The sequence below is a fragment of the Diceros bicornis genome, chromosome 2 (assembly GCF_020826845.1).
Source record: "Diceros bicornis minor isolate mBicDic1 chromosome 2, mDicBic1.mat.cur, whole genome shotgun sequence".
NCBI lineage: Eukaryota > Metazoa > Chordata > Mammalia > Perissodactyla > Rhinocerotidae > Diceros > Diceros bicornis.
This window is the reverse complement of record NC_080741.1, coordinates 50,233,521-50,256,610: the sequence shown is the minus strand read 5'-3', so window position 1 is coordinate 50,256,610 and position 23,090 is coordinate 50,233,521. Positions and strand designations below refer to the sequence as shown.

The 23,090-nt window shown below is 45.9% G+C and overlaps 1 protein-coding gene across 8 annotated transcripts in view; it reads right to left on the bottom strand.

Annotated features, from left to right (window-relative positions):
- Nucleotides 1-4,364: 4,364 nt before the first annotated feature.
- The window catches only part of ARIH2 (ariadne RBR E3 ubiquitin protein ligase 2), a 56,395-nt gene continuing 37,669 nt past the window's right edge, over nucleotides 4,365-23,090 (bottom strand). For 6 of the 8 annotated variants that reach the window (XM_058557883.1, XM_058557874.1, XM_058557922.1 and 3 more), the window contains 13 exons: nucleotides 21,168-21,235; nucleotides 18,517-18,580; nucleotides 16,848-16,998; nucleotides 15,965-16,104; nucleotides 14,908-15,017; nucleotides 13,118-13,235; nucleotides 12,086-12,136; nucleotides 11,974-11,995; nucleotides 9,623-9,774; nucleotides 8,835-8,978; nucleotides 8,147-8,215; nucleotides 6,939-7,022; nucleotides 4,365-6,712 (listed from right to left, as the gene is read on the bottom strand). In XM_058557883.1, coding sequence (XP_058413866.1) covers nucleotides 6,641-6,712; nucleotides 6,939-7,022; nucleotides 8,147-8,215; nucleotides 8,835-8,978; nucleotides 9,623-9,774; nucleotides 11,974-11,995; nucleotides 12,086-12,136; nucleotides 13,118-13,235; nucleotides 14,908-15,017; nucleotides 15,965-16,104; nucleotides 16,848-16,998; nucleotides 18,517-18,580; nucleotides 21,168-21,235 — 1,245 coding nt within the window. In that variant the 3' untranslated portion in view covers nucleotides 4,365-6,640. Of the gene's footprint in view, nucleotides 6,713-6,938; nucleotides 7,079-8,146; nucleotides 8,216-8,834; nucleotides 8,979-9,622; nucleotides 9,775-11,973; nucleotides 11,996-12,085; nucleotides 12,137-13,117; nucleotides 13,236-14,907; nucleotides 15,018-15,964; nucleotides 16,105-16,847; nucleotides 16,999-18,516; nucleotides 18,581-21,167; nucleotides 21,236-23,090 lie in introns of all 8 variants that reach the window. The other 2 variants (XM_058557912.1, XM_058557903.1) reach the window with 2 other exon arrangements.

Sequence of the window (23,090 nt, the reverse complement as noted above, 5' to 3'; positions counted from 1 at the left end):
CTGGAGTTTCTCTTGAAGAGGTCGGTTATCGTCCGTCGATATGCCCGAGACAGAAGCTGACCCCTCAAATGTAGATGCAGACAAGAGCAGCACCGTTAAAGGAAACCCCACTAGTAGTTTCTCCGTTCCCTGGTTAAGACGTACTTCCCTCCTCCCAGAAAAGTATAGTCTGCATTTTCTCGCTTCCGAGAGTGGGATGGCAGCAAGGACGAGGCAGTGCCAAAAGATGACTCAATACTGCGGCAGTTTTGGGGCGCCGCGGAGGCCGATGACTGTGCAGGTGATGGTGTAGGACCCACGGCTTTCAGCACTGACACTCGCCAGTGTAGAAAGCGAAGAACGCCTTGCAAGTCTGCTCTGCGGTCAGTCTGGACCTCCTGGGGAGGCCTGCAGGAGTCAGGCATTAGGAGGAAGCTGCCTGATGTTGCAAGGTCGCATAGACAGTGGGACCCAGTCTGGGGCCATCAGAGAGGGCTTCCTGGAGGAGCCCTGGCACCGGGAAGATCAGATCCTTACAAGTAACCCACAGGAGCATTCCTTGTCTCAAAGCTGGCACATGTGAAGGGGGAGAAAGGGACTTTTCTATAATTCAGACACCATCGCCTCAGAGAAAAATTAAACTCAGATTATGGCCAAATATGGAGGTGGTAGGACATATCAGTGGCCAAGTGCCAAAGTCTGGGCATTTTTGTGCTCCCTGCTCTTCTAGGGCTGGGTTATCCTTAAGCAGAGATGAACATGCCCCAGGGCACAAGCTGACCCCCCCACCCCCACCCCACGAGGTGGACATGCAGACGAGCAACACCATTGAGACAGGTCCCACTGGGGGTTCCTCCTTACCCTGTTAAGATCCCACCCCCCCCACCCAGCTTCCCTTCCTCCCAGAAAAGTGGAGTCTGCATTTTCTGGTCTCTTCAGTAGAGCAGGCCAGGGGCTTCAAGGGCAGACCCACCTCCTTCTCTCCAAGCTTCTACACACAAAGGCAGGTTTCACCAGTGTCCAAGCACATGGGTGCATCCACTCATCCAGCCACCCTCAGGGACCATCTTGTCAATCTCCTTAGGGTACTACAGAGAAACACTGCCCAACAAAAGGACAGGTTCTGGATGTTTCCAAGGGGGGAGCAGGTGGCAATGGGAGCTGTTGTGTCTCAGCCACAGCTGGGATGCTGACCAAAGACCAGTGGTGCAGCATCCCACTTCATATGGAGTGGGAACTGACAGCTCTGCAGGCAACCAGGCAAGCCTGGGATGCTGACCAAAGACCAGTGGTGCAGCATCCCACTTCATATGGAGTGGGAACTGACAGCTCTGCAGGCAACCAGGCAAGCCTGGACTCCCCCTGCACAGAGGCAAAGACAGAGGCAGCGAGGACCCAGCCCCTTCTCCATGAAATGAATTCCTAAAAGAAATGGAATGGTTGCAGAAGAAATGTTTCTGATTCAGATAGATGAAGCTTCTACTACAAATTTAGAAGTGTTCCAATTTCCTGCAGTTTGTCTTTTTTTGTGTGTGTGTGAGGAAGATCAGCCCTGAGCTAACATCTATGCTAACCCTCCTCTTTTTTGCTGAGGAAGACCAGCTCTGAGTTAACATCTATTGCCAATCCTCCTCCTTTTTTTTTTCCTCCAAAGGCCCCAGTAGATAGTTGTACATCCTTCTGGTTGCTGCATGTGGGACGTGGCCTCAGCATGGCCAGAGAAGCGGTGTATCGGTGCGCGCCCGGGATCCGAACCCGGGCCGCCAGTAGCAGAGCACGCGCACTTAACCGCTAAGCCACGGGGCCGGCCCATCCTGCAGTTTGTCTTTAATCCACTCTAGTTAGGTCAGAAGTCTTTCAATTTCTGAGTACAACAGTACAATAGAAACAAGTAAATTTTTCCAAAATCATATTAATCTCCTAAGTTCTTAAATATGATAAATACCAACCGAGTCACAATTTTACCAAGATGTTGTGATTTTCTGGTACACATAAATAAATGTTAAGACCATTTCCTCTTTAGCCTTTTAAAACCTATAATTAGGGGCCGGCCCAGTGGCGTAGTGGTTAGGTTCCTGTGCTTCACTTTGGCGGCCCGGGTTTGCCAGTTCAGATCCTGGGCGGGGACCTACTTACCACTCATCAAGCCATGCTGAGGCAGTGTCTCACATAGAAGAGCTACAACTAGGAGCCGGCCCCGTGGCACAGGGGTTAAGTGCGCCCACTCCACTGCTGGTGGCCCGGGTTCGGATCCCGGGCAGGCACCGATGCACTGCTTGTCAGGCCGTGCTGTGGCGGCGTCCCATATAAAGTGGAGGAAGATGGGTACAGGTGTTAGGCCCAGGGCCAGTCTTCCTCAGCAAAAAGAGGAGGATTGGCACGGATGTTAGCTCAGGGCTGATCTTCCTCACCAAAAAAAAAAAAAAAAAAAGAGCTACAACTCTACAACTATGTACTGGGACTTTGGGGGGAAAAAGGAAAAAGAGAAAGATTGGTAACAGATGTTAGCACAAGGCCAATCTTCCTCAAAAAAATAAAACCTATAATTAGATCACCACAAAATCCCCATATTCCTTAAGCTATTTGTCTGAACTCCATTCTATTACCTGTATCCAATTGAGCTTTGCCTACTAACACGCACAGCTCCATCTTTGCTAACACTACCAGACAACCCAAGGCAAGCAGGTGTGTGTGGGGTTACTGCCTCACCCTCTATTTCTGCTCCACCTGCTGTTGGTTGTGGGAATTTCACAACATCATAAACTAATTTCTTGGCCTTTTAAACCTATGGCCCTTTTGATACCTAAACCTCTCACCACTCAGGCTGGCTCACTTCATGGGGGTGGCAGTCTCATACTCAATTGCTGATACAGTCAAATCTGAGCCTTGTGCTGAGCTGTGTTCTAATCTGTATTACAAAAATTAGACTTACTTTCCAGCTTCTAACAGTGAACGTTTTTTTGTTTTGCCATTTACTACAAATGACCTTGGGCAAATTACTTATTATGAACAGCTATGTAATGTGGACTGTGAGAGCACCTACATCACAAGGCTGCTGTAAGGAGTAAGTGGGTATGTAGTCAGTGACCGTTAGTGTGACTGTCTTGTGGGGATAAGGACTGGTCTAACAAGCCAAGATCAATGGCTGTGTCCTCAGTGCCCAAAATAGAGCCCAGTACATAGGCAATGCTCAGATTGTTGCATGAACCCTGGGGACTACATGGAAAATCTCTCCTCTAGACCTTGCTAGAATGTGCTATCTTCTCTTGCTCTTTTTTTGTGTGTGTGTGAGGAAGATCAGCCTGAGCTAACTTCCAATGCCAATCCTCCTCTTTTTGCCGAGGAAGACCGGCCCTGGGCTAACATCTGTGCCCATCTTCCTCTACCTTATATGGGACACCGCCAGAGCACGGCTTGATAAGTGGTGCATCGGTGCGCGCCCGGGATCGGAACCTGCGAACCCTGGTCCGCCAAAGTGGAGCACACGCACTTAACCGCTATACCACCAGGCCAGCCCCTTCTCTTGCTCTTTTTAAAGATCACCAAGGGTATGGTGCCAAGGTCATGGTACCCTGCCTACTGATCTGCAAGAGTGGCCCTTCAGCCCTTGGCCTTGCTGCCTCAGTGAAAACATTCACTAGTGACCAATTCCATCTGTACCTCTCATGTTCTACAGGCTCTTAGAGGATAAAAGCCCATGTGTCTTTTGCACACCATTGTATGCCAGGTGCCAAGCAGAGCAGCTGTGGAGTTCAGACTGGGAGTGTCTGGGGCCTCTCTGGCCTTGACTGCCCTCTGCATGCTGCCCACAGCTCTGGAGCCTTAACCTCCGAGCTATCACTGAAGTTGCTACCACTCCTGACACTACAAATGTGGACCCCTTTAATCAAAACCCAAACTCCCATTTCCTGTCCTCAACCGTTAGGATTAAACTCCAAACACTTCCGTTTCTGTCTGGTCCTCTCTTCGTAACCCCAGTGTCCTTGTGAAGCCACAACTCCCCCTGCCATACTCCACGGCCCTAGGCTCCCACACCTGCTTTGGAAGGACCCAGGGGTCTTCTGAATGAGGGGCTCAGGGGCTGTAGGGCATTCGAATCAGGACCCTACCATAATCCTGGGATCTATTTGTGGTGGGGAATGATTCAGTCTGCAGCCAGGGAAGGAGGAGAGCCAAAACTGCCAGGATATTCTACTTTTCTCCACAGGTGCCCCATCCCCAGAAAGGGAAGAAAGGCAGAGCAGAGTCAGAGCAGTGGGGCCTTCACAGCCATCTGGAGGGGGCTGCCCAACAGGAAGGCCCTCATTTGGTGCTCAATGGCCAGAACTCCCTGGGGTGTTGGCTCAGGAGGCTACTTGGATCCTGTGAAGAATGACTACACACACTTTTATAATCAGAAAATTTCAGTTTATTTTGAATAAACCAACTCAACTTTGAGCAGATGACATTGCCTCAACTTTTTCTCAAAGAAAACAAAGATATGGCAAATTCATGAAAACACTGTGCCTTCCTTTATCTTCTATTTGTAGGGCAGAAAAATTCTGCCTGACCTTTCCCATCTTCCTGATGATGTTAATGAAAGACAGCCACTGGGGGCACAAAAGGAAGCTCTCCACAGGTCAAGGGCTGCATGCTGTAGTCTAGGCACAGAACTTCCCACAGCTTCAGTGGCTGGAGCCACAGCTGGATTCAAGTGCACTACATGGTGGCTGTGCAGTCCAAAAAATGCCCAGCGATGCTCAGGGTGTGACTTACGGTACACAGCTGCAACTCGGGTCCGCGCCATGGCGGTGACACAGAAAAGATTCAGTGGAGAGATAAAGGATCCAGACACCAGGATCTCCCATGTGCCAGCACAGCATTCACATCCCACCCCTAGGTCCTGCAGCAGGTACTCTCCTCGTTCAGTTAGCTCTCCACTGTCCAATTCTGGGTTCATTTGCTACATTCCTAACTTATTCTCTCACCTCACCCCACAGTTCCTCCCTTACAGGAGATGACAGGAAGAGACAAAACCTGAGGGGGGTAGAAAGGGAGCCTGTAGCCAACCATATACCCATGACCCCAGATTCACAGCTGTTCTCTGTCTTCAAGAGTGATTCAGTTTACAGTTTACATGGCACCTGGGAAATTGCTGAGGTGAAAATGTTTGGATATCAAAGAATTTCCAACACAATATTCACAGATCTCCCAAGCAACTCTTCCAGGAGGTCAAGGAGGCCCTGTCAAGTATAGACAGGCTCTGCTAGCCTCAGAGTAGAGGCACTGAACAAAGCCAAAGAAACTGCAAGAATCACAGATGTAACTTTTCAAAGGACCACTGGACCAGGTTCAGGACAAGTAGGACATCATGCAAACCACTTGCTCCTTTGCACTCAACTATGCAAAAGCTGGCCCTCTTCCCTGGACCCTCCTGGCCTCAGACTCCCAGACCCTAAAGATGGTGTCCTTCAACAGCTGGAACCAGGCAAGGGGGAGAGCACCCAACCTCTAGAGCAGCTGCTGGACACACTCCAGGTAACACAGGAATCCAGGAAAATAACTTGTGCAAACAAGGCCCCTGAGCCAGGGAGACCAGTGCCCTTGGGAGGGCCATGCTGAACTCTCACCCTGAAGTTTACCAGAAGAGAGTGTAGCAGGACAGTGCCAGGTATGGCCACATGTGAACCTGGTCAGAGGTACACCACAAGAACATCGGCACAAAAGAAGGGACCAAGGTGAAACAAATTTATTTTGGGGAATGATTCCCTTTAAAAGTGCATTTCTATCTTTAGGAGACAAAAGGAAACACCGTGCTGAACTCGTGTCCCCTGGTCTAGAGGGCCACAAGGCCATCTATGCTCGGCTGTGGGCTGTGGCCTCAGTAGCCAGACTCAGGTAGACGTCATTTTCAAGAATAAAGATGAGCCCACAGATATGCAGCACTGTCAGAGATGAGAACACCCTATAGCAAGACCCTATTCTGTATTGTCTCCTCACTACCAAGGTAAGGCAGGTACACCTGACCACAAAAGGGTCTACAAGGACCAGTCAGAAGGCATGATGTGATTCCCTGTGCTCCATGCCTGTTACACAGGCCAACTCAATTCCCCACCTGCCAACCATGCTCTTCGACTGGGACTTCTAGCTGTGACCAAACACATATGAATCTGGAAAGCAGAGACCACTGTGGGGCCCTCCTGCAGTAGACAATTCTGAGCCAGGATGGGCAGGCAGTATATATTACATTCTAAGTAAAATAGCTAGAAGGTAAAACACTCCAATGCCAATTTATTTTTAAAAAGGGTTCTGTGTAATTCTATGGTTTGTTTGCCCTTTTTTGTATAATTGTACAACTTTTGAAAATTATGTAAGTTGTAATGCTCTAATACTATTAATAGTCATTCAGAAAAAACTTTCCCTCCCTCCCAACAACCATCCAGGGGAATTAAAAGTCCTGAAAAGTGGCCAATTCAACATGGCCTCTACCCTGATAGAAATAAAAAGCAAAAAGATGAGAAGAAAACAGAAATCGACTAAGAAGTGTGTGGCCAGTGTCTCTCAGGAGTGGTGCCCTGGCTGTTGCCTGGGGTCGTGAAAGGAAGAGCCTGCAGCATGCAGCATGGCAGCCAGGAGACCTCGCAGCCACATCTTCCTCACTCCGGCACATCCGTGTCCCAACCTACGTGTCATGGAAATCCTTCAGCAGGGTTCTCCTCCGCTGCTCTGCTATGTGCATCTGGTTCTCTAAATCCTGCACCAGGGAAGCAAGATAGATGCTGGCACGGAAAAGTCCCATGAGCAGGAAGCAGCCAAAGCCACACCCACCAGGTAAGGGGCTCCGAAGAGTCAAAAGCACTGCCCTTCCCACCCTTCTCAGCAGCAGCTTCCAGTCCGCATGCCAACAACCCCATCACCTGTTAACATGCCAGTCCTCCCTCGCCTGCAATAGTGGGTCCAAGAGCACAGCAGGCACTTACCCCTCTGTCATAGCTGTCTGCACGCTCCACTTTCCATGACAGGTTTTCGATCTCAGCCTCCAGCTGAGCCTGCTGGTATTCAAACTGTATGGGTAGAGCAGGAGGGTCAAAAGGAGAGGGGGCTGTAGCCGGGGCAGGGCCTGCAGATGGAGGGGCAGACGCAGCACCTCAGGCTCGCATGAGCTACAGAAAACCTTGATACTGTCCTCCAAGAGCAGTGCTAGCTCCTGTACCCAGAGCCAGAATCCAATCAAAAGACTATCTGAAAAGTACAGCCAAATTGCAAGGCCACACTCACCCTCCCCCATCAAAGAAAGGAGAATTTAAGCTACTGAAAAGATTGCTCCCAACATATAAGGAAACAAATGCTGCAAAAACAAGTCAAAATGGAAATTCACAGACACTGTAGTCACTGAATACTTCATTTTTTTCAGCCCTTCTGCAAATCAAGAGTCTTAAAAATATTCAAACCATCTGACTTAGTAATCGTACATCCAAGTTTTATGCACAAAGATGCTCCTCAATGTCTTATTCATAATAGTGAAAAATAGAAACAATAAATGCCCCAAATGATGGTACGACCATATAATGGAACATTTATGCAACTATTAAAAAATGGTATGTACCAGTTTGATAAATAAGGATAGCTGCAACAATAAACTGTTGTAACAATAAAATGTTATATAACCTTGATTATAGAAATAATAATAATATTACAAAGCTGGAAAAGGCTAACAGTGGTCATTTCTTCCTGGTGGGATTATGGATGATGAAAACGTTTTCCAACATTTAAACAATATATGTGAATTACTTTATAATAGGAGGAAACAAGCCATATCTTAGATGAAGAATTATACAAAGATGTAAAAAAGTCCACTATAATTTAGGGACATGCATGCTGGATATCCTCCCAAAACATGGGCACTGGCCTCCCAAATGGCCAAAGACCTTTTCAGCCAGTCGCCTTCTAAATATGGTCAGTGGTTCAGGGGCTCCAGTATATCTGCCTTACTATTACACAAAATGCCAGCACCTGAAATCTATTTTGGACATGTCTAGAGGAAAAATGAAATTTTAAAATTGACAGTTTTGTTTTGATTTTGCCCTCCCAATAACCAAGGTCTGGTCCCTGTTCTCCTGCAAAGTGCTGGTAGACAAGGCTACCTCTGAAGCTAAGAGTGCAGGGTAGAGGGACTGCTTTGCCTTACCAGCTTCTTCCTGGGTCCAGATTCCATGTAGTATGCATACGGGTATGTGTATTGCAGGGTGTATCGACACTGCAATAGGAGAGAAGAGAAGGTACCTTTGTCTATGATTCTAACCTACATGCACCTCAGGTGGCTTTTACAATTCTTATCCCACCATGCAAATTAGCCTGGCTCTACAGATATGGGCCTGAAGGAAATGAGCCAAGCCAAATAAAGGATGAATTGGGGGACAACGTGGGAAAAACTGAAATAAAAATGGTCACAGAACACCCAAAGTTCCCTTTCAAACTGTGATTTATTACCAGTAGCTGCCTCAGTGGCTCTTCCCTCAAGTCGGACATCAGAGTCCACACATCTATCTCAATACTTATCCATAGACAATCTCTTATTTTCCTTTGAACGATGCATGGATGCGACAAAAGAGAAAAGGGCTCTCGTTTTCCCCACAGTTCTTTCCCTGCAGGCAGAGGCAGTGGAGTACTCTTCTTGGAAATCCCCCGTACATTCAGCAGAGGGCTGGGTCCTCAGTGGGCGCAGCCCAAGGAAATGTGGACCCATAAGCAGAAGCATGCAGGGCTGCACAGGTGCTGAATCCCCCTGCCCCCTAAGGTGCCTCCCATCCTCAGAGGTCTGAACCTGACAAGGCCAGGCATCAAACCAGGGATCGGAAGAGTGAGGTGGTACAGACCTTGGCCAAGAGCTTGGCAGCATTCTGTAGGTACTGCCAGTCGATCCACGTCCCCAGATTATTCATGACCCTCTCCTGAATCTTTTCATGAATCCGCTGGTATGTCTGTGCCTCCAGCTGTAAGCTCTTATTGTGGTTTTCCCACTACAGGTGAGGAAGGAGAAAGCTGCAGGAGTCCCAGGAAGGTGCAGAGGTCCACAAAGGAGTTCAGAATAGACAACTCGGCTGGCAGGGCATGGCCACAGCCTCATATAACTTACAGGGACTGTGACTCCTTGAGAGTGCAGGAGGGGGACTTCTTCAGTCCACGCTACTAACCCTGTCCAGAGCAGCTGTTAAGACTGCCACATCACTCTACCCCTCTGGGGCAACAGGGCTCCCGCCCTGAGGACTAAGCAAAGCTAGGTACCCACTGGTCTACTGTGCTTAGAAACCAAATGTGCCATGCTCTGTGGGCTTCTGAAGGGTCTCCCTGGGAGGAACTGCCCTCTAAATCTGACTATTAAGATGACACTGGATGGAAAAGACTGTCTAATGGTCCTTCATTGTCCTTCAATCCATCATTCAAACAAGGTCGGCACCACATCCTTCCTTGTCAGCCATGGCTGCCCTATGGAGCCTGAATGCCAGAGCTATGGAGGGATCACCCAGGGCTGCTGCAGGAGCTCCATTCCCTAATTTCTGTGTGCACATGCTGGCTCTGGCTACCAGTCACTGGGAATTTCACCCCAGCAGGCCAACTGCAAGAAGCCCACCCTCAAGGAGCAGGTGCATGAGAGGACACCTACCCTTTCAAAGTAGAACAAGTACTTCTTGAGGGCCTCTCTGGCCTGGGCTTGCTGGCTCTGGTTGACAATGTCGGGGTTCTCCTTGTACCGACTGCACTCATAGTACTCGCTGCCATGGGTCTTCCAATCTCCTAGACACATCCAGCAGAAGTCTGCAGAAAAGAGAAAGAGGCATTTACACCCATGAGACAAGCCCATATTCCTCCAAAGGCATAGGCAAAGCAGTGGGACAGACAAACTCTGCTCCAGGGGGGCGTCATCTGACCAGAACTTCTCAAGGGCGCCTCTATCCAGGAGGAATATGCACCTCTCATCCCTGTCAAATCCCACTGTCCCTGTAGCCTGGCCTCGTCAATCTGAGCAACTGTCTACGGATATTCTCAGTTCCATGAGCACATACGCTTTGTGCCTTTTTAATCCAACACAGGCAGATGCTGACGGTATAAGACCACTGGTCTGATGTGTCAATGCCACCGTGAGAAGCAGAAATTTGTCCAGCTGAGGCCCACCAGGTCATTTAGAACACACATTTGCCCTCTTAACTATCTCCCACCCTCACACCACCTGTCCTAGGAAGATTTTGTATGTGAAACTGGGAATAAAAGCTTTTCCCCTTTTCAAAAAAAAGCATATTGCTATAAAACGTAAAGCTACCCAATAGTGCATACTCAGAATTATGACTCTGCTTCCACAATGAGGAAACAAAGAAGGGAAAAAAAGATTCCCTATGGATGCTATATAGCCAAACAATTATTGTAGTCTAGTGGAGGGGAGCCAACCATAGTCTGGTTAGATGTCTAGTACCTGATCTATATTCTTTTTTTTTGGTGAGGAAGATTGGCCCTGAGCTAACATCTGTTGCCAATCCTCCTCTTTTTGCTTGAGAAAGACTGGCCCCGAGCTAACATCTGTGACAATCTTCCCCTATTTGGTATGTGGGTCGCCACCACAGCATGGCTTGATGAGTGGTGTAGTTCTGCACCTGGGATCTGAACCTGCGAAGCCCGGGCCGCCGAAGTGGAGCAAGTGAACTTACCCACTATGCCACTCGGCCGGCCTCCCTGATCTATATTCCGTGTTTGCCAAAGACTTTTGACAATGGTACACCTGTTTCCCAGGATTCACTCCCATAAGTTGGCTCACTGACTTCCCAAAAGGGGTTCTTGTAAAATTTTGGAAAGCTAAAGCCAAACCCAGAGACCCTGAGGTCATTCATTTCTCTTCTTCTGGGAGCTTTCATTGAACACTGGCAATATTGTTCTTTCTTTAATCAGCTAGGTTGTGCTTGCTACTGTTTTAAATACCACTACACTGCTTAGGGTTGCCCATAGAGGTGGTAAAACTATACAGCAATGCAAGGGATGATAGTTAACTCTGGGTGGTGAGGGATGGGGAGACTACGACCGGGAAGGGACATACAAGGGACTTCCTAGGTACTAGAAATGTGGTCAGTACTGGGGTGTTCATTTTGTCATTTCTCTTTAAACTGTATGTGTGTCTTATGCACGATTCTAAGTGGCTAATACACATCCCTTTCACTCAAACACATACAGAAAGATAAAATGGGATACCAATGAGTAAAAATGCCACTACCCTTGGCCTATCTCTTCATTCTACCCTTCAGAGTCACTGTTCCCTTCCAAGACCTTGCCATGTCCACTCTGATTATAGTGGGTTCCTGGGAAAACACAGGAATAGCATTAGATGAGCCCTTAGAAAAAGAAACTCTCAGGGCCTCCTGGTCAGCATCTAAGCAGCTGTGTAGGAAATCTACCTATTTGGACATATTTTCTACTTGAAGGAACTTTATTTCTTTACCTGATCTGGCAGGAAGAAAGGGAAAACCAAGAGGTTCTATGTAACCTACTGCTGAAAGATGAAGGAGACCTGAAAGGCCAAATCAAAACCCCCTCTGGGAACTTTATAAAACCTCAAAGGAAAACTATTTTACTATCTCTGGTAAAACTGTGTATAGCCTGCTCTAAAAGGTACCTTTAAGGTAGCACAGATAAGCTCTATGCTACTTACCTGCCTTGGCAAAAATAAAAAGAACACGCTAAAACCTTCTCCTTGGATGACTGAGGATCATGAGGTCTAAGAGTCATCCCAACCTTGACTTCTGACTACATGTGTGAGCAAGATGGCAGTGGTATTATAAAAGGGACCAAAAATAATAGATAAATAAATAATCAAGAGCTGCTTTATGCTGGTTATTATGACTAAAAGTGACTGAGGGGGCACTTTGTTTTGTCACTTTACTACAAAAGTACTCACTAAACAAGTAATGGAGACCCATGCACAAGAAACACAGAATGTGCCACTGGGCCTTGTGCACCAAGCCTAGGACTCACCGTGTTTACACTTGGAGCATTGCTGTCAGAAGGAAACAGAAGAGAATATGTTAAGGGCACGCTGACCAAAGGCTCCATGTCACATATGCAAAAGGTACAGGCTTCTGCTCACCATGTGATTGCAGCCTCCGTTCTTCTCAATACAGATGTTGCACTTGGGACACTGAGGAGACAGAAGGGCGCCATTAGGCTCACACACCATCAGGCTTGTTCTAAGACAAATTACACAAAGCTCCTGGCACCCGTGCCCAGCAGCTCATCGTGCGAGCACTTCTGGGGAGGAGTATCTCACTTAAATATGGCGGGTCGCTGAGGCTGGAACAGCAATTCAAGGAAATGAGGTCAGCATGTCTGGCTCTGAAACACTCCAAGCACCAGCTGAGCCCCACTAAGTCTTCCACCATCTGTCTCTGCCACAAGTCTGCTCAGATTAAGCACAAGCTGAGTCAGCAGAAAGCCTGCCTGCTTGGGAAGAACGCCAAGGCAGCACAGGAGCTGCCACAATGGACTAAGTCCTGGTCAGTATGCCTCGACTTCTGCTTCCAGAAGACGGCATGGAAACAACCTCTGAGGCTTGCTCACTCTTATTTGAGAGATACCAGCAACGCAAAGATAAGTCTGATGCTATGCTCTCCCACTGCCATGAAACAGACGATGTTTGATGATGTCATGGTCACAGCTGTGCTTGTGAGTACATAAACTTAGCGCATGACTGGCATAGGGTTCAGCCTTGGGTGCCAAGTCATCCAGGGCTCAAGGGGCTGCAGGCCATGCTTTCCCATGGGAAAACTCAGAATGAGAATTGGGCAGGCCTGGGCTTGCATTAAGAGCCTTGTTATTTATTAGGTGTGGCTATCAACCACTTCCCTCCAGGGCTGTTAAAGCCTGGGGGGCATTCAATAAAACCTAGTTTTCTTCTATTTAGTTCCCCTTTGGCTCAAACTTTTCCAGGCATTTCAGCATTTTATTAAAATAAATGCACCCAATGCATACTATGATAAACTGCTGCAAACTCTGCCAAGTCTGGGCAAGGGTCTGCAGCCTCCAGCAAGGGTGTTCTGATTTCAGATGGCAAATCTCCCAGGCAAGGCCCTGGGCAGCACTCAAGAGGGCAGATCCATGACAGGTAAGATACAGTCCTTACGTCTTTAGTGTGAGCACTAATGTAGTTGGCTGTTTCAGAGTCATCCGCACATTTCGTGAGCCATTTCCGGATTGTGGCGCAGTCTGTGGGGGCGTGATACATCTGACGACACTTGAAACTTAAAAAACAGAAAAGAAAAACATTCAAATAATCGTTAGGTAAGGGTCCCATGTTTTTAATTTTCCTTCTGTCCAAGCCAATAGATCCTGAATTAGAGCTTTTCAAAAAGGTAAAGTCACCTCTCAAGGCCTCTTGGACTTTTACTTACCCAAGATTATACTGAAATACTGCGTGAACTTTTCATCAATCTAAGCCCTTCTAAGACATACTCTCAATAAAGCCAATGAAATGTTTGCTTTTTTGTGTGTGTGTGAGGAAGATCAGCCCTGAGCTAACATCCATGCCAATCCTCCTCTTTTTTTGCTGAGGAAGGCTGGCCCTGAGCTAACATCCGTGCCCATCTTCCTCCACTTGACGTGGAACGCTGCCACAGCATGGCCTGACAAGCGGTGCGTCGGTGTGCGCCCGGGATCCGAACCCAGGCTGCCAGCAGCGGAGCGCGCACACTTAACCGCTACGCCACAGGTCCAGCCCCAAGATGTTTCTGTTTTAAATACCTTGTGCAGTGTCAACTCTTCCTGAAAGGATGTCCAATTCAGAGCTCAGCCTCTCAAAGGGCATGGTAAGATGCTCTGAGAAGGATACCTCAACTCAGACCCAAGGCAGGACCAAGATCCACTTCTGGGAGCCTTGATTTATCTCCTAGCCAGATGTGCACACAGGACGCACAAAGGCCAGAACTTGTGCAGGCTATAGGGGCATGATACACCTGACAATGCTTGAAACTTAAAATCAGAAAAGAAAAACTCCAACACTCATCAGGCTAGGCTCTCACATTTTTAATTTCTCTTTTGTCTAAGCCAACACAACTCTGTGGATGATAAAGGCTCTCAGGCAGATAGCCTAACACATGCCCCATGCAAAGAAGTTCATAATGTGGGACACAAAGGATGGAGAGCAACTATACTAGTGGTTCTTAACCTTTGGTGAGCTACAAACTCCCTCAACAACGTCTTGAAAGGCAGGTATGTATGTATATACACCACATTTTCCATGTAGTTTCTCTGAAGCCCCGCCATGAACCTTTCAGGGAGGTGTAATTAGGGGGACAGATCTGGACCTAAATTATGGCTCAGCCATCATCTTGCACCTAGATCCTCACCTATAACATAAGGGTAACAACAGTACCAATCATACACTGCAGTTGTGATAATGAAGGTAAAGTGATCAAAATAGTGCCTTTCCTCTAGTAAGCCTTCAGTACACTTCAGCTATTCTCATCATATTTACTGAATGGAGTAAACTCCACGTAGATGTAAACTACATTTATGAATTACAATGTTACAAAATTAGCCAAGAAAGGCCAAGATAGAGAAAGATTAAAACGCTGAAGGTTGTAGTTTTCAAACAGTAATATGTGAATCATCTGTGCAGGTAGATACACACCCACAGAGACACACACAATCTCTGGGCCATGAGTCTTAGTAGCATAAACCATAGCACATTCTCTAAGATTCTTTGCCACTTTCTTGTCTCCAGACCAAGCATTATCAAACATCTCATGAAACATGAGATGCTAGCTACAAACCCTGCCCATCTGAAGCAGAGCTGCTCTTCTGGCTCAAAGACCCTGTCTCTCCCAACTCTGCCCTCACACAAAGCAATAGCAGTGGTGCTTTGGAGGAGAAGGCACCAGCCCAGGGCTGCTCAGCACCCACACTCACTCTTACCAGAAGACCTCGTTGCACCGATTGCACTGTACTCTGCGAGCTCTGGGCTCCTGTACCCGGATAACCATGGGGCAGTCTGCACCAGGGCAGAGCTGGAGCTGGTAATGACTCTGTGAACACACCAAGGGGAAACAATGAGGACATCCACTAGGTGCTGCCTCCAAATCAGACCTCTTTGAGTGCTCAAAAGCCTTCTGTTCTTCCAGTTGATGACATATCAAGCGGCTCTTTGAATGTTTAGCTTAAACTAGGTAGCAACCCACCAGAATGATCTAAGGTTAGATTACAAAATGGAACACAGAATTGTATTTGCGAAATAAAAATGCATAGGGACCAGGGCTGTAAAGGAACACAGCCCAATCAGCTGTGCATAAAACCCTGAGGGGCTCAGCAACCCTCAGGCATCTACCAAAGGCAGCAAACAGCACAAGAAACAAGGCATTCTGTTTATCCTGTAGCATGTGCATGAGAAGACCCAGACCCTCAATCAATCCAATAAGCTTAGGCATAAAAGACAAAGACAAAAACTATGCTGCACGGAACCAGCAAGCCTGAACAGGTAGCCCAATAGAGGGCAAGGACTGCAAAACTGACCATGCTGGAATCCTGGACAAGTCTTCAAACTGCACAAGAAGCAATACCCCTTCTCTGTGCTGAATCACATGGTGAACCAAATGAAACAGCAACTCTTGAGATATACCCGACTTACATTCATCCCCTGACATACAACAGGTTGTTTAAGCAACTGTGTATAAGGTGGGGATGCCAGACCATTCTACAAGAGAAAACCAAGGCTCAGAGAGGTAAAATAATAGGTTGAAGGTTACACAGCAAGGAAGTAACAGCCTTGGGATTCACAAAATTGTCTGCCTGACTCCAGGGCCTGTGTTCTTCACTACCACTCTAGTGGTTTTCAAACTTTTTTAAAGCCATGGAGTTCTTTCTTCAAATGACAGCATCTAATGGCAACCTAGTCTATAAAAACTAACTGTGGTGAGCATCGGATGGAAAGTAGACCCAGGAAGACAGAGGGCACCACAAAAGGGGCTGGTCATACTTCCACATAGTCCCTGAAGAGGTAGCGCCTGTATTTATCTCTCAATTCTTCGTTGGGCAGCAATGGAAACACGAAATCCTCTGGTGTTCGGAGTGGGCAGTCCTGAGCCATGCAAGAGACTCCTGTTGAACAAAGACAACCTGATGGACAATTACATTGCAGAAGACACAACAGTAATATATCTGGCCACTGAGTTCAACCAACAAATCAGATTCTACATAGGAAACCCTTGAAGCAACAGAATTTATTCAAAGAAGAGAAAAATTAATATATTTGCACAGTGATGCAACTAAAATATTATCCCAAATTACATATATATCACAAATAGCACAACTGAAAAACAGTATCATTTGAAAAATCCTATAGGGTTCTTGGCTAACAATTTAGTTTTGTGATGTTTAATATTATGTGCAAGTGATTACCACTAACACAATGAGATTTTGCAGAAACAATTAATGTGATGCTAATTTAGTTTCAATATCATCAAGTCACAGTATAACAAATACTCCTATAATTGATCATCAAATATGATTTGTGCTATGTTACCTAAATAGAAGCAGATTCTCTGGGTGTTTAAGTGATGGTTGCTCCTTGGGTAATTAAGATAGGGTAGGCAGCTTAAAGGACAGTTCTCCCAAAAGGTAGCCTGCACGCACACCAACATATACATATATGTCCAGACAACAGCCTAAATTTTCTCATTTTAGGACTAGGAAAAACTTTGCCACTGTTCAGACTGATCTATTTGGAAACCAATGGCTCTGACAATAAAAACTTCAATCAGGCTCAGAAGAAAACACTCAGCTGACTTGAGTACCTGAAAGAGCAGAGTCAAAGATAAACACTTCATGCCAGTCTTTTACAAATTCTATGGCCGACTCACCCACACCCACGCCGTCCTTGACAAGTACTGAGCAATGCTGCTCCCAGCAGCTGCGGCAAAACTGGTGCTGACAGGCCAGAGAGAGTAGGTTTTCCTTCCGCACAAACTGCATACACACTGCGCAGTGATGAGGGGGATGGGCCGTGGGGACCTGGGGAGAGGCAGAGCCATATGAGTCAAAGAAGAGCCTTCAGGCCCTGGGAGGCCATAGGGGCGCCTCAAGCAGCTAGGTGCTGGGAGGCGATCCTGATCCTACAAGTGTCAGAACTCAACTGCAATGTGTGAACTCTGTGAGTCCCAAGAGTTCTGAGCAGAAAGTATTTATCAGGAAGGCTTCCTGAAGGAGGTGGCACCTGAGCTGGGCTTGCAGAATCACTAGGATTAAGAGAGGCAGAAAGAGAAGGCTGAAATGAGAACTTACAGTAGTTTTAGACTGAAAAGCGCAGGATTTCAGAATTGCCAAGGTCCTTAGCAGTCATACAATCCACCTTCTTCTTTTAGAGGCTTTTGAGTTTCTTTTATAAACCCCGTCCAGCACAGCACAGAGCTGCCCCTCAACAAGTACTACAAATCCAGTCATAAAGTTCTTAGAGGCTGAGTGTGTAAAGCTTCTAACAGCCCACATGCAGTTTTACTTGTCAAAGACAGTGGTTTTCCCACATTAATACGGCCAAGTCACAAAATATCACAGCTTTTAGCAAGTTATAACTCAGCATTAGTACACCGAAGAGATGTCATGTACAATTAATTTAGAGGGATGAGGAAGGCTCCTACTAGGGAAGAAACTTCTAGGATGTGGGCAAATAACTGTAAAGCCTGAACTTCAGAATCCATGCTGTGCTACACAAATTAGCAGACACAAGACGATATGGGGACCCTGGCCAAAACACAAACCAATGGAAAAGTCCACTACAAGTTTACAATAGGTGCTTGTTAGTTTACTTGGGATACAAAAAACAATTTGAGGAAAAAGACCATAAATAATTCTCATGTTTATCCAGTATCCTCCTGCAAATTTTCTCCTAAGAGGCTACAAAAGTTATGTGGTGATCTGAGCCCCTTCTGAGAGCTCTTTCAACACTGCCCTCATTCATCTGTCAAATGTTTGTTGAACTCCTAGATACAGAGAAAATTCTTATGCATTGTAAGATACGGTTCCTATCCTTAAAGCACTTACAATCTGGTAGGGGAGCTGAAAAGATGAATGAATCACTACAATATACATGTATAGGTTTAAAGAAGAGAGTGATCACAGGAGACAGGCTTTGTGAGAAATGGCTTGGATTTGGGTCTTTAAAGATACGTTCCATTCCCACAAGCAAAGATGAGGACTGGGTCTGGACGTTCCAGGCCAGGGAAGGCACAAGCAAAGTCAAAGAGGCACACAGTGAGCTTGAGAACCAAGGAACCTAGCAGGAATGGAGTGCAGGCTGTGTGTAAGCGTAAAGAGGAAGGTGAGGCTGGAGAGGGCCCCAGGACTGGCAAGGATTTACTGTTCATCTATGAGGAAACTTTTCAAACTATAATGGAAATGGAAGATTTAGGCCTATATTGGAACAAATATTTTAGGCACATTGCACTATAAACAAAAGATGGTTCTCAGTAACACTGTAAGCCATGCAAGAGCCACGTGCATCACGGAACCCTTACTCCGGTAGGAAACACTCACATGTTTCGATGGATTGGGCTGAACTCGAGCCTCAACGAGCAACTGAGCAGAATTAGACTTGTACCTACAAAGCAAAAAGCAGAAATAAAGGGAATCAGAAATAGAAGACAAACATTTTTACCTCTGAACAAAAACAGAAGAAACCATCATGTGTTGTGGTTGCACTCAAGTGTCTTTGTCTCTAAATTACCTTCTCACAGAACCAAGTTTCTTTTTACCTTAGTACAAATACTTTTTCTCTTGCAATTTTTTAGCTCTCAATTGGTATGACAATAATAACCCTGCCTCAAAAGCATTGAACTGTAATAAAAATAATTATGAAGGACAATATCTGCTTCAAATCCCTTTCTGGAAATATAGGCAAATATCTCTATGTCTTCAGAATAAGGAAGGGTGGGCCGGCCCCGTGGCTTAGCGGTTAAGTGCGCGCGCTCCGCTGCTGGCGGCCCGGGTTCGGATCCCGGGCGCGCCCCGACGCACCGCTTCTCTGGCCATGCTGAGGCCGCGTCCCACATACAGCAACTAGAAGGTTGTGCAGCTATGACATACAACTATCTGCTGGGGCTTTGGGGGGAAAAATAAATAAATAAAATCTTAAAAAAAAAAAAAAAAGAATAAGGAAGGGTATCTTAAGACACAGAAAATACAAAGCATAGAAGAAAACTGACCAATTACGCTACATTTAAGAATTTTAGGGGTCGGCCCCGTGGCTTAGTGGTTAGGTGCACGTGCTCCGCTGCTGGCGGCCCGGGTTCGGATCCCGGGTGCGCACCGACGCACCGCTTCTCTGGCCATACTGGGGCCGCGTCCCACGTGCAGCAACTGGAAGGATGTGCAGCTTTGACAGGCAACTATCTACTGGGGCTTTGGGGGAAAAATAAATAAATAAAATCTTTAAAAAAAAAAAAAAAAAGAATTTTAGTTCATTAGAAGACATCATAAAGTGAAAAGCCAAGCTATAAACTGGAAGATAATTCAATACATATATAACTAGCAAAGGATTGATATTCAGAATAAACAAAACAAAAACTCCTAAAAGTCCATTTGAAAAGAAAAAAATAACAATACAAAAATGGGCAAAAGACAGAACAGGCATTTCACAGAAGAGGAAGCACAGATGGCCACTAAACATATGAAAAAATGCTCAGCTTCCTTAATAATCTGGTACATTGAAATTAGAAACAATTAGATGCCATTTATACCCACTGGATTGTAAAACTTTAAGCGTGACAACATCAAGAACACTCATGGGGCCAGCACCGTGGCACAGTGGTTAAGTGCACGCACTCCGCTGCTGGCAGCCCGGGTTTGGATCCCGGGCGCACACGCACCACTGGTGAGTGACATTTTGGCATTACTAGTAAAGCTGAAGAAACACATACTCTACAGCCCAGAAATTCATTCTCTATACTTAACCCTAGAAAAATTATGTGACTCTAGGAGTCACGTACAAGAGTTTTCAGAGCTGCATTATCTTTTTTTTTTTATAATTTTATTTATTTATTTTTTTCCCCCAAAGCCCCAGTAGATAGTTGTATGTCATAGTTGCACATCCTTCCAGTTGCTGTATGTGGGACACAGCCTCAGCATGGCCGGAGAAGTGGTGCGTCGGTGTGCGCCCGGGATCTGAACCAGGGCCGCCAGCAGCGGAGCGCGTGCACTTAACCGCTAAGCCACGGGGCCGGCCCAGAGCTGCATTACCTTTAACAGCAAAAAACTAAAAACTCCCAAATGGTTTTTGACAGGAGGATAGATAGGATATCATAAAATGCAACTTTGTTAATTTAAAAAGTTGAAAAACACAGACAACATAATTCCATGTCTGTAAAGTTCTAAAAATATAAAGTTCTAAAAACTCCCCAGAGGATTCAGGAAGAGGAGAAACAACTCCTGATAACTTCCACGAGATCTTAAGACTCCAAGGTCTGTGTCCCAAGAGCTCTGGTTCTGGGGTGGGAGGTAAACTGGCCGACCCTTTCCAAAGGTAGCATGTGATATGTTATGATGCATTCCTCACTTGATGTATCCAAAAGAACTAACTGTAGATATTGGCAAGTGTTATCTAGAAGGGCACTGATTACAAATCAACGATGGCGTAACAAATGTGAACTAACTTTACAGTTTTTAACAACAGGGGTTTGGAAAAAGTATGGAACATCTATATGACGAAATATTGAGCCAGCAATAAAACTGGGGTAGAAAGAATATGCTGGGGGCCGGCCCGGTGGCGCAGAAGTTAAGTGCGCACGGTCCACTGTGGCGGGCCGAGGTTTGTGGGTTCAGATCCCAGGCACGCACCAATGCACCACTTGTCAAGCCATGCTGCGGCGGCGACCCATATAAAGTAGAGGAAGATAGGCATGGATGTTAGCCCAGGGCCAATCTTCCTCAGCAAAAAAAGAGGAGGATTGGCATCGGATGTTAGCTCAAGGCTAGTCTTCCTCACAAAAAAAAAAAAATGCTGAAAACATGGGGAAATGTTCACCATATATTGAGAGAAAAAAGGATATACAATATGATCCAATGTTTTAAAAATATAATACGCACATTGTCAGGATATACTCTAAAATGTAAACAATAATCACCACTGGGTAGGTGGGCAGAGAGAGGAGCTATGGGTGATGCCATCTCTCCTCCCCCAAACACCTTACCTGTCCAATATCTCTGCAACTTGCCAGTGGAAATTAACTAATATAAGTTTAGCAACTGAATGAGATACCTAGAAAGAAGAAAGAAAAAAATCAAATTATAACTCTAGTTTCTTTCAGAGCACTCCACATTTTGAGAAATGCATACATTCATGTCTATAGCAGGCCCAGGATTGATTTCCAAGTTCTCCTCTTGGTCCTCTGCTTCTTATAATCTTGGATTTCGTAGATCTCTTCGATTTTTCTTTGTTTTCATTAATGACTCTTCTAGGAAATCAGTCTGATTTGAAACTTAAGCAAAATCACCCTGTCTATAATAAATAACAGCCCAGCATCCAATTTAAACAAAAGAGCTCTGGGCTCCCTAATTCGATATATGTTCCCTTAAGCTGCTGGAGGAGGCCACACATGGGAAGTGCACCTCTAGTTAGGCCTATTAGTTGCAGAAAATCTCCAGGCTTGGACTGGTATAAATCCAGCAAAACAAAACAAACAAAAAATATCCCCATTTAGAATAGAAGGAAAGTACCTCAACACCATAAAGGCTATTTATGACGAACCCACAGCCAACATCATACTCAACGGGGGAAAGACTGAAAGCCATTCCTCTGAGAACAGGAACGAGGCAGGGCTGCCCACTCTCACCACTCCTATTCAACATAGTACTGGAGGTTTTGGCCAGAGCAATTAGGCAAGAAAAAGGAATAAAAGGAATCCAAATAGGTAACGAAGAAGTGAAACTGTCACTATTTGCAGATGACATGATTTTATATATAGGAAACCCTAAAGAATCCGTTGGAAAACTATTAGAAATAATCAACAACTACACCAAAGTCACAGGGTACAAAATCAATCTACAAAAATCAGTTGCATTTCTGTATGCTAATAACGAACTAACAGAAAGAGAGTTCAAAAAGATAATACCATTTACAATTGCATCAAAAAGAATAAAATACCTAGGAATAAATCTTACCAAGGAAGTGAAAGACCTATATGATGAAAACTACAAGACATTATTATTTTTTTTTAAAGATTTTATTTATTTATTTTTTCCCCCAAAGCCCCAGTAGATAGTTGTATGTCATAGCTGCACATCCTTCTAGTTGCTGTACGTGGGACGCGGCCTCAGCATGGCCGGAGAAGCGGTGTGTTGGTGCGCGCCCAGGGTCCGAGCCCGGGCCGCCAGTAGCGGAGCACGGGCACTTAACCGCTAAGCCACGGGCCGGCCCTACAAGACATTATTGAAAGAAATCGATGATAACATAAAGAAATGGAAAGACATCCCATGCACATGGATTGGAAGAATAAACATAGTTAAAATGTCTATATTACCTAAAGCAATCTACAGATTCTACACAATCCCAATCAGAATCCCAAGGACATTCTTCACGGAAATAGAAAAAAGAATACTAAAATTCATATGGGGGGTTGGACCGGCCCTGTGGCTTAGTGGTTAAGCGCGGGCGCTCCGTTACTGGCGGCCCGGGCTCGGATCCCAGGCGCACACCCACGCACGGCTTCTCCGGCCATGCTGAGGCCGCGTCCCACATACAGCAACTAGAAGGATGTGCAACTACGACATACAACTATCTAGTGGCGCTTTGGGGAAAGGGAAAAAAAAAAATTTCATAAGGGGCAACAAAAGACCCCAAACAGCTAAAGCAAGCCTAAGAAAAAAGAACAAAGCAGGAGGCATCACAATCCCTGACTTCAAAACATACTACAAAGCAATAGTAATCAAAACAGCATGGTACTGGTACAAAAAGAGACACACAAATCAATGGAACAGAATGGAAAGCCCAGAAATAAAACCACACATACACGGACAGCTAATTTTCAACAAAGGAGCTAAGAACATACAATGGAGAAAGGAAAGTCTCTTCAATAAATGGTGACGGGAAAACTGGACAGCCACATGCAAAAGAA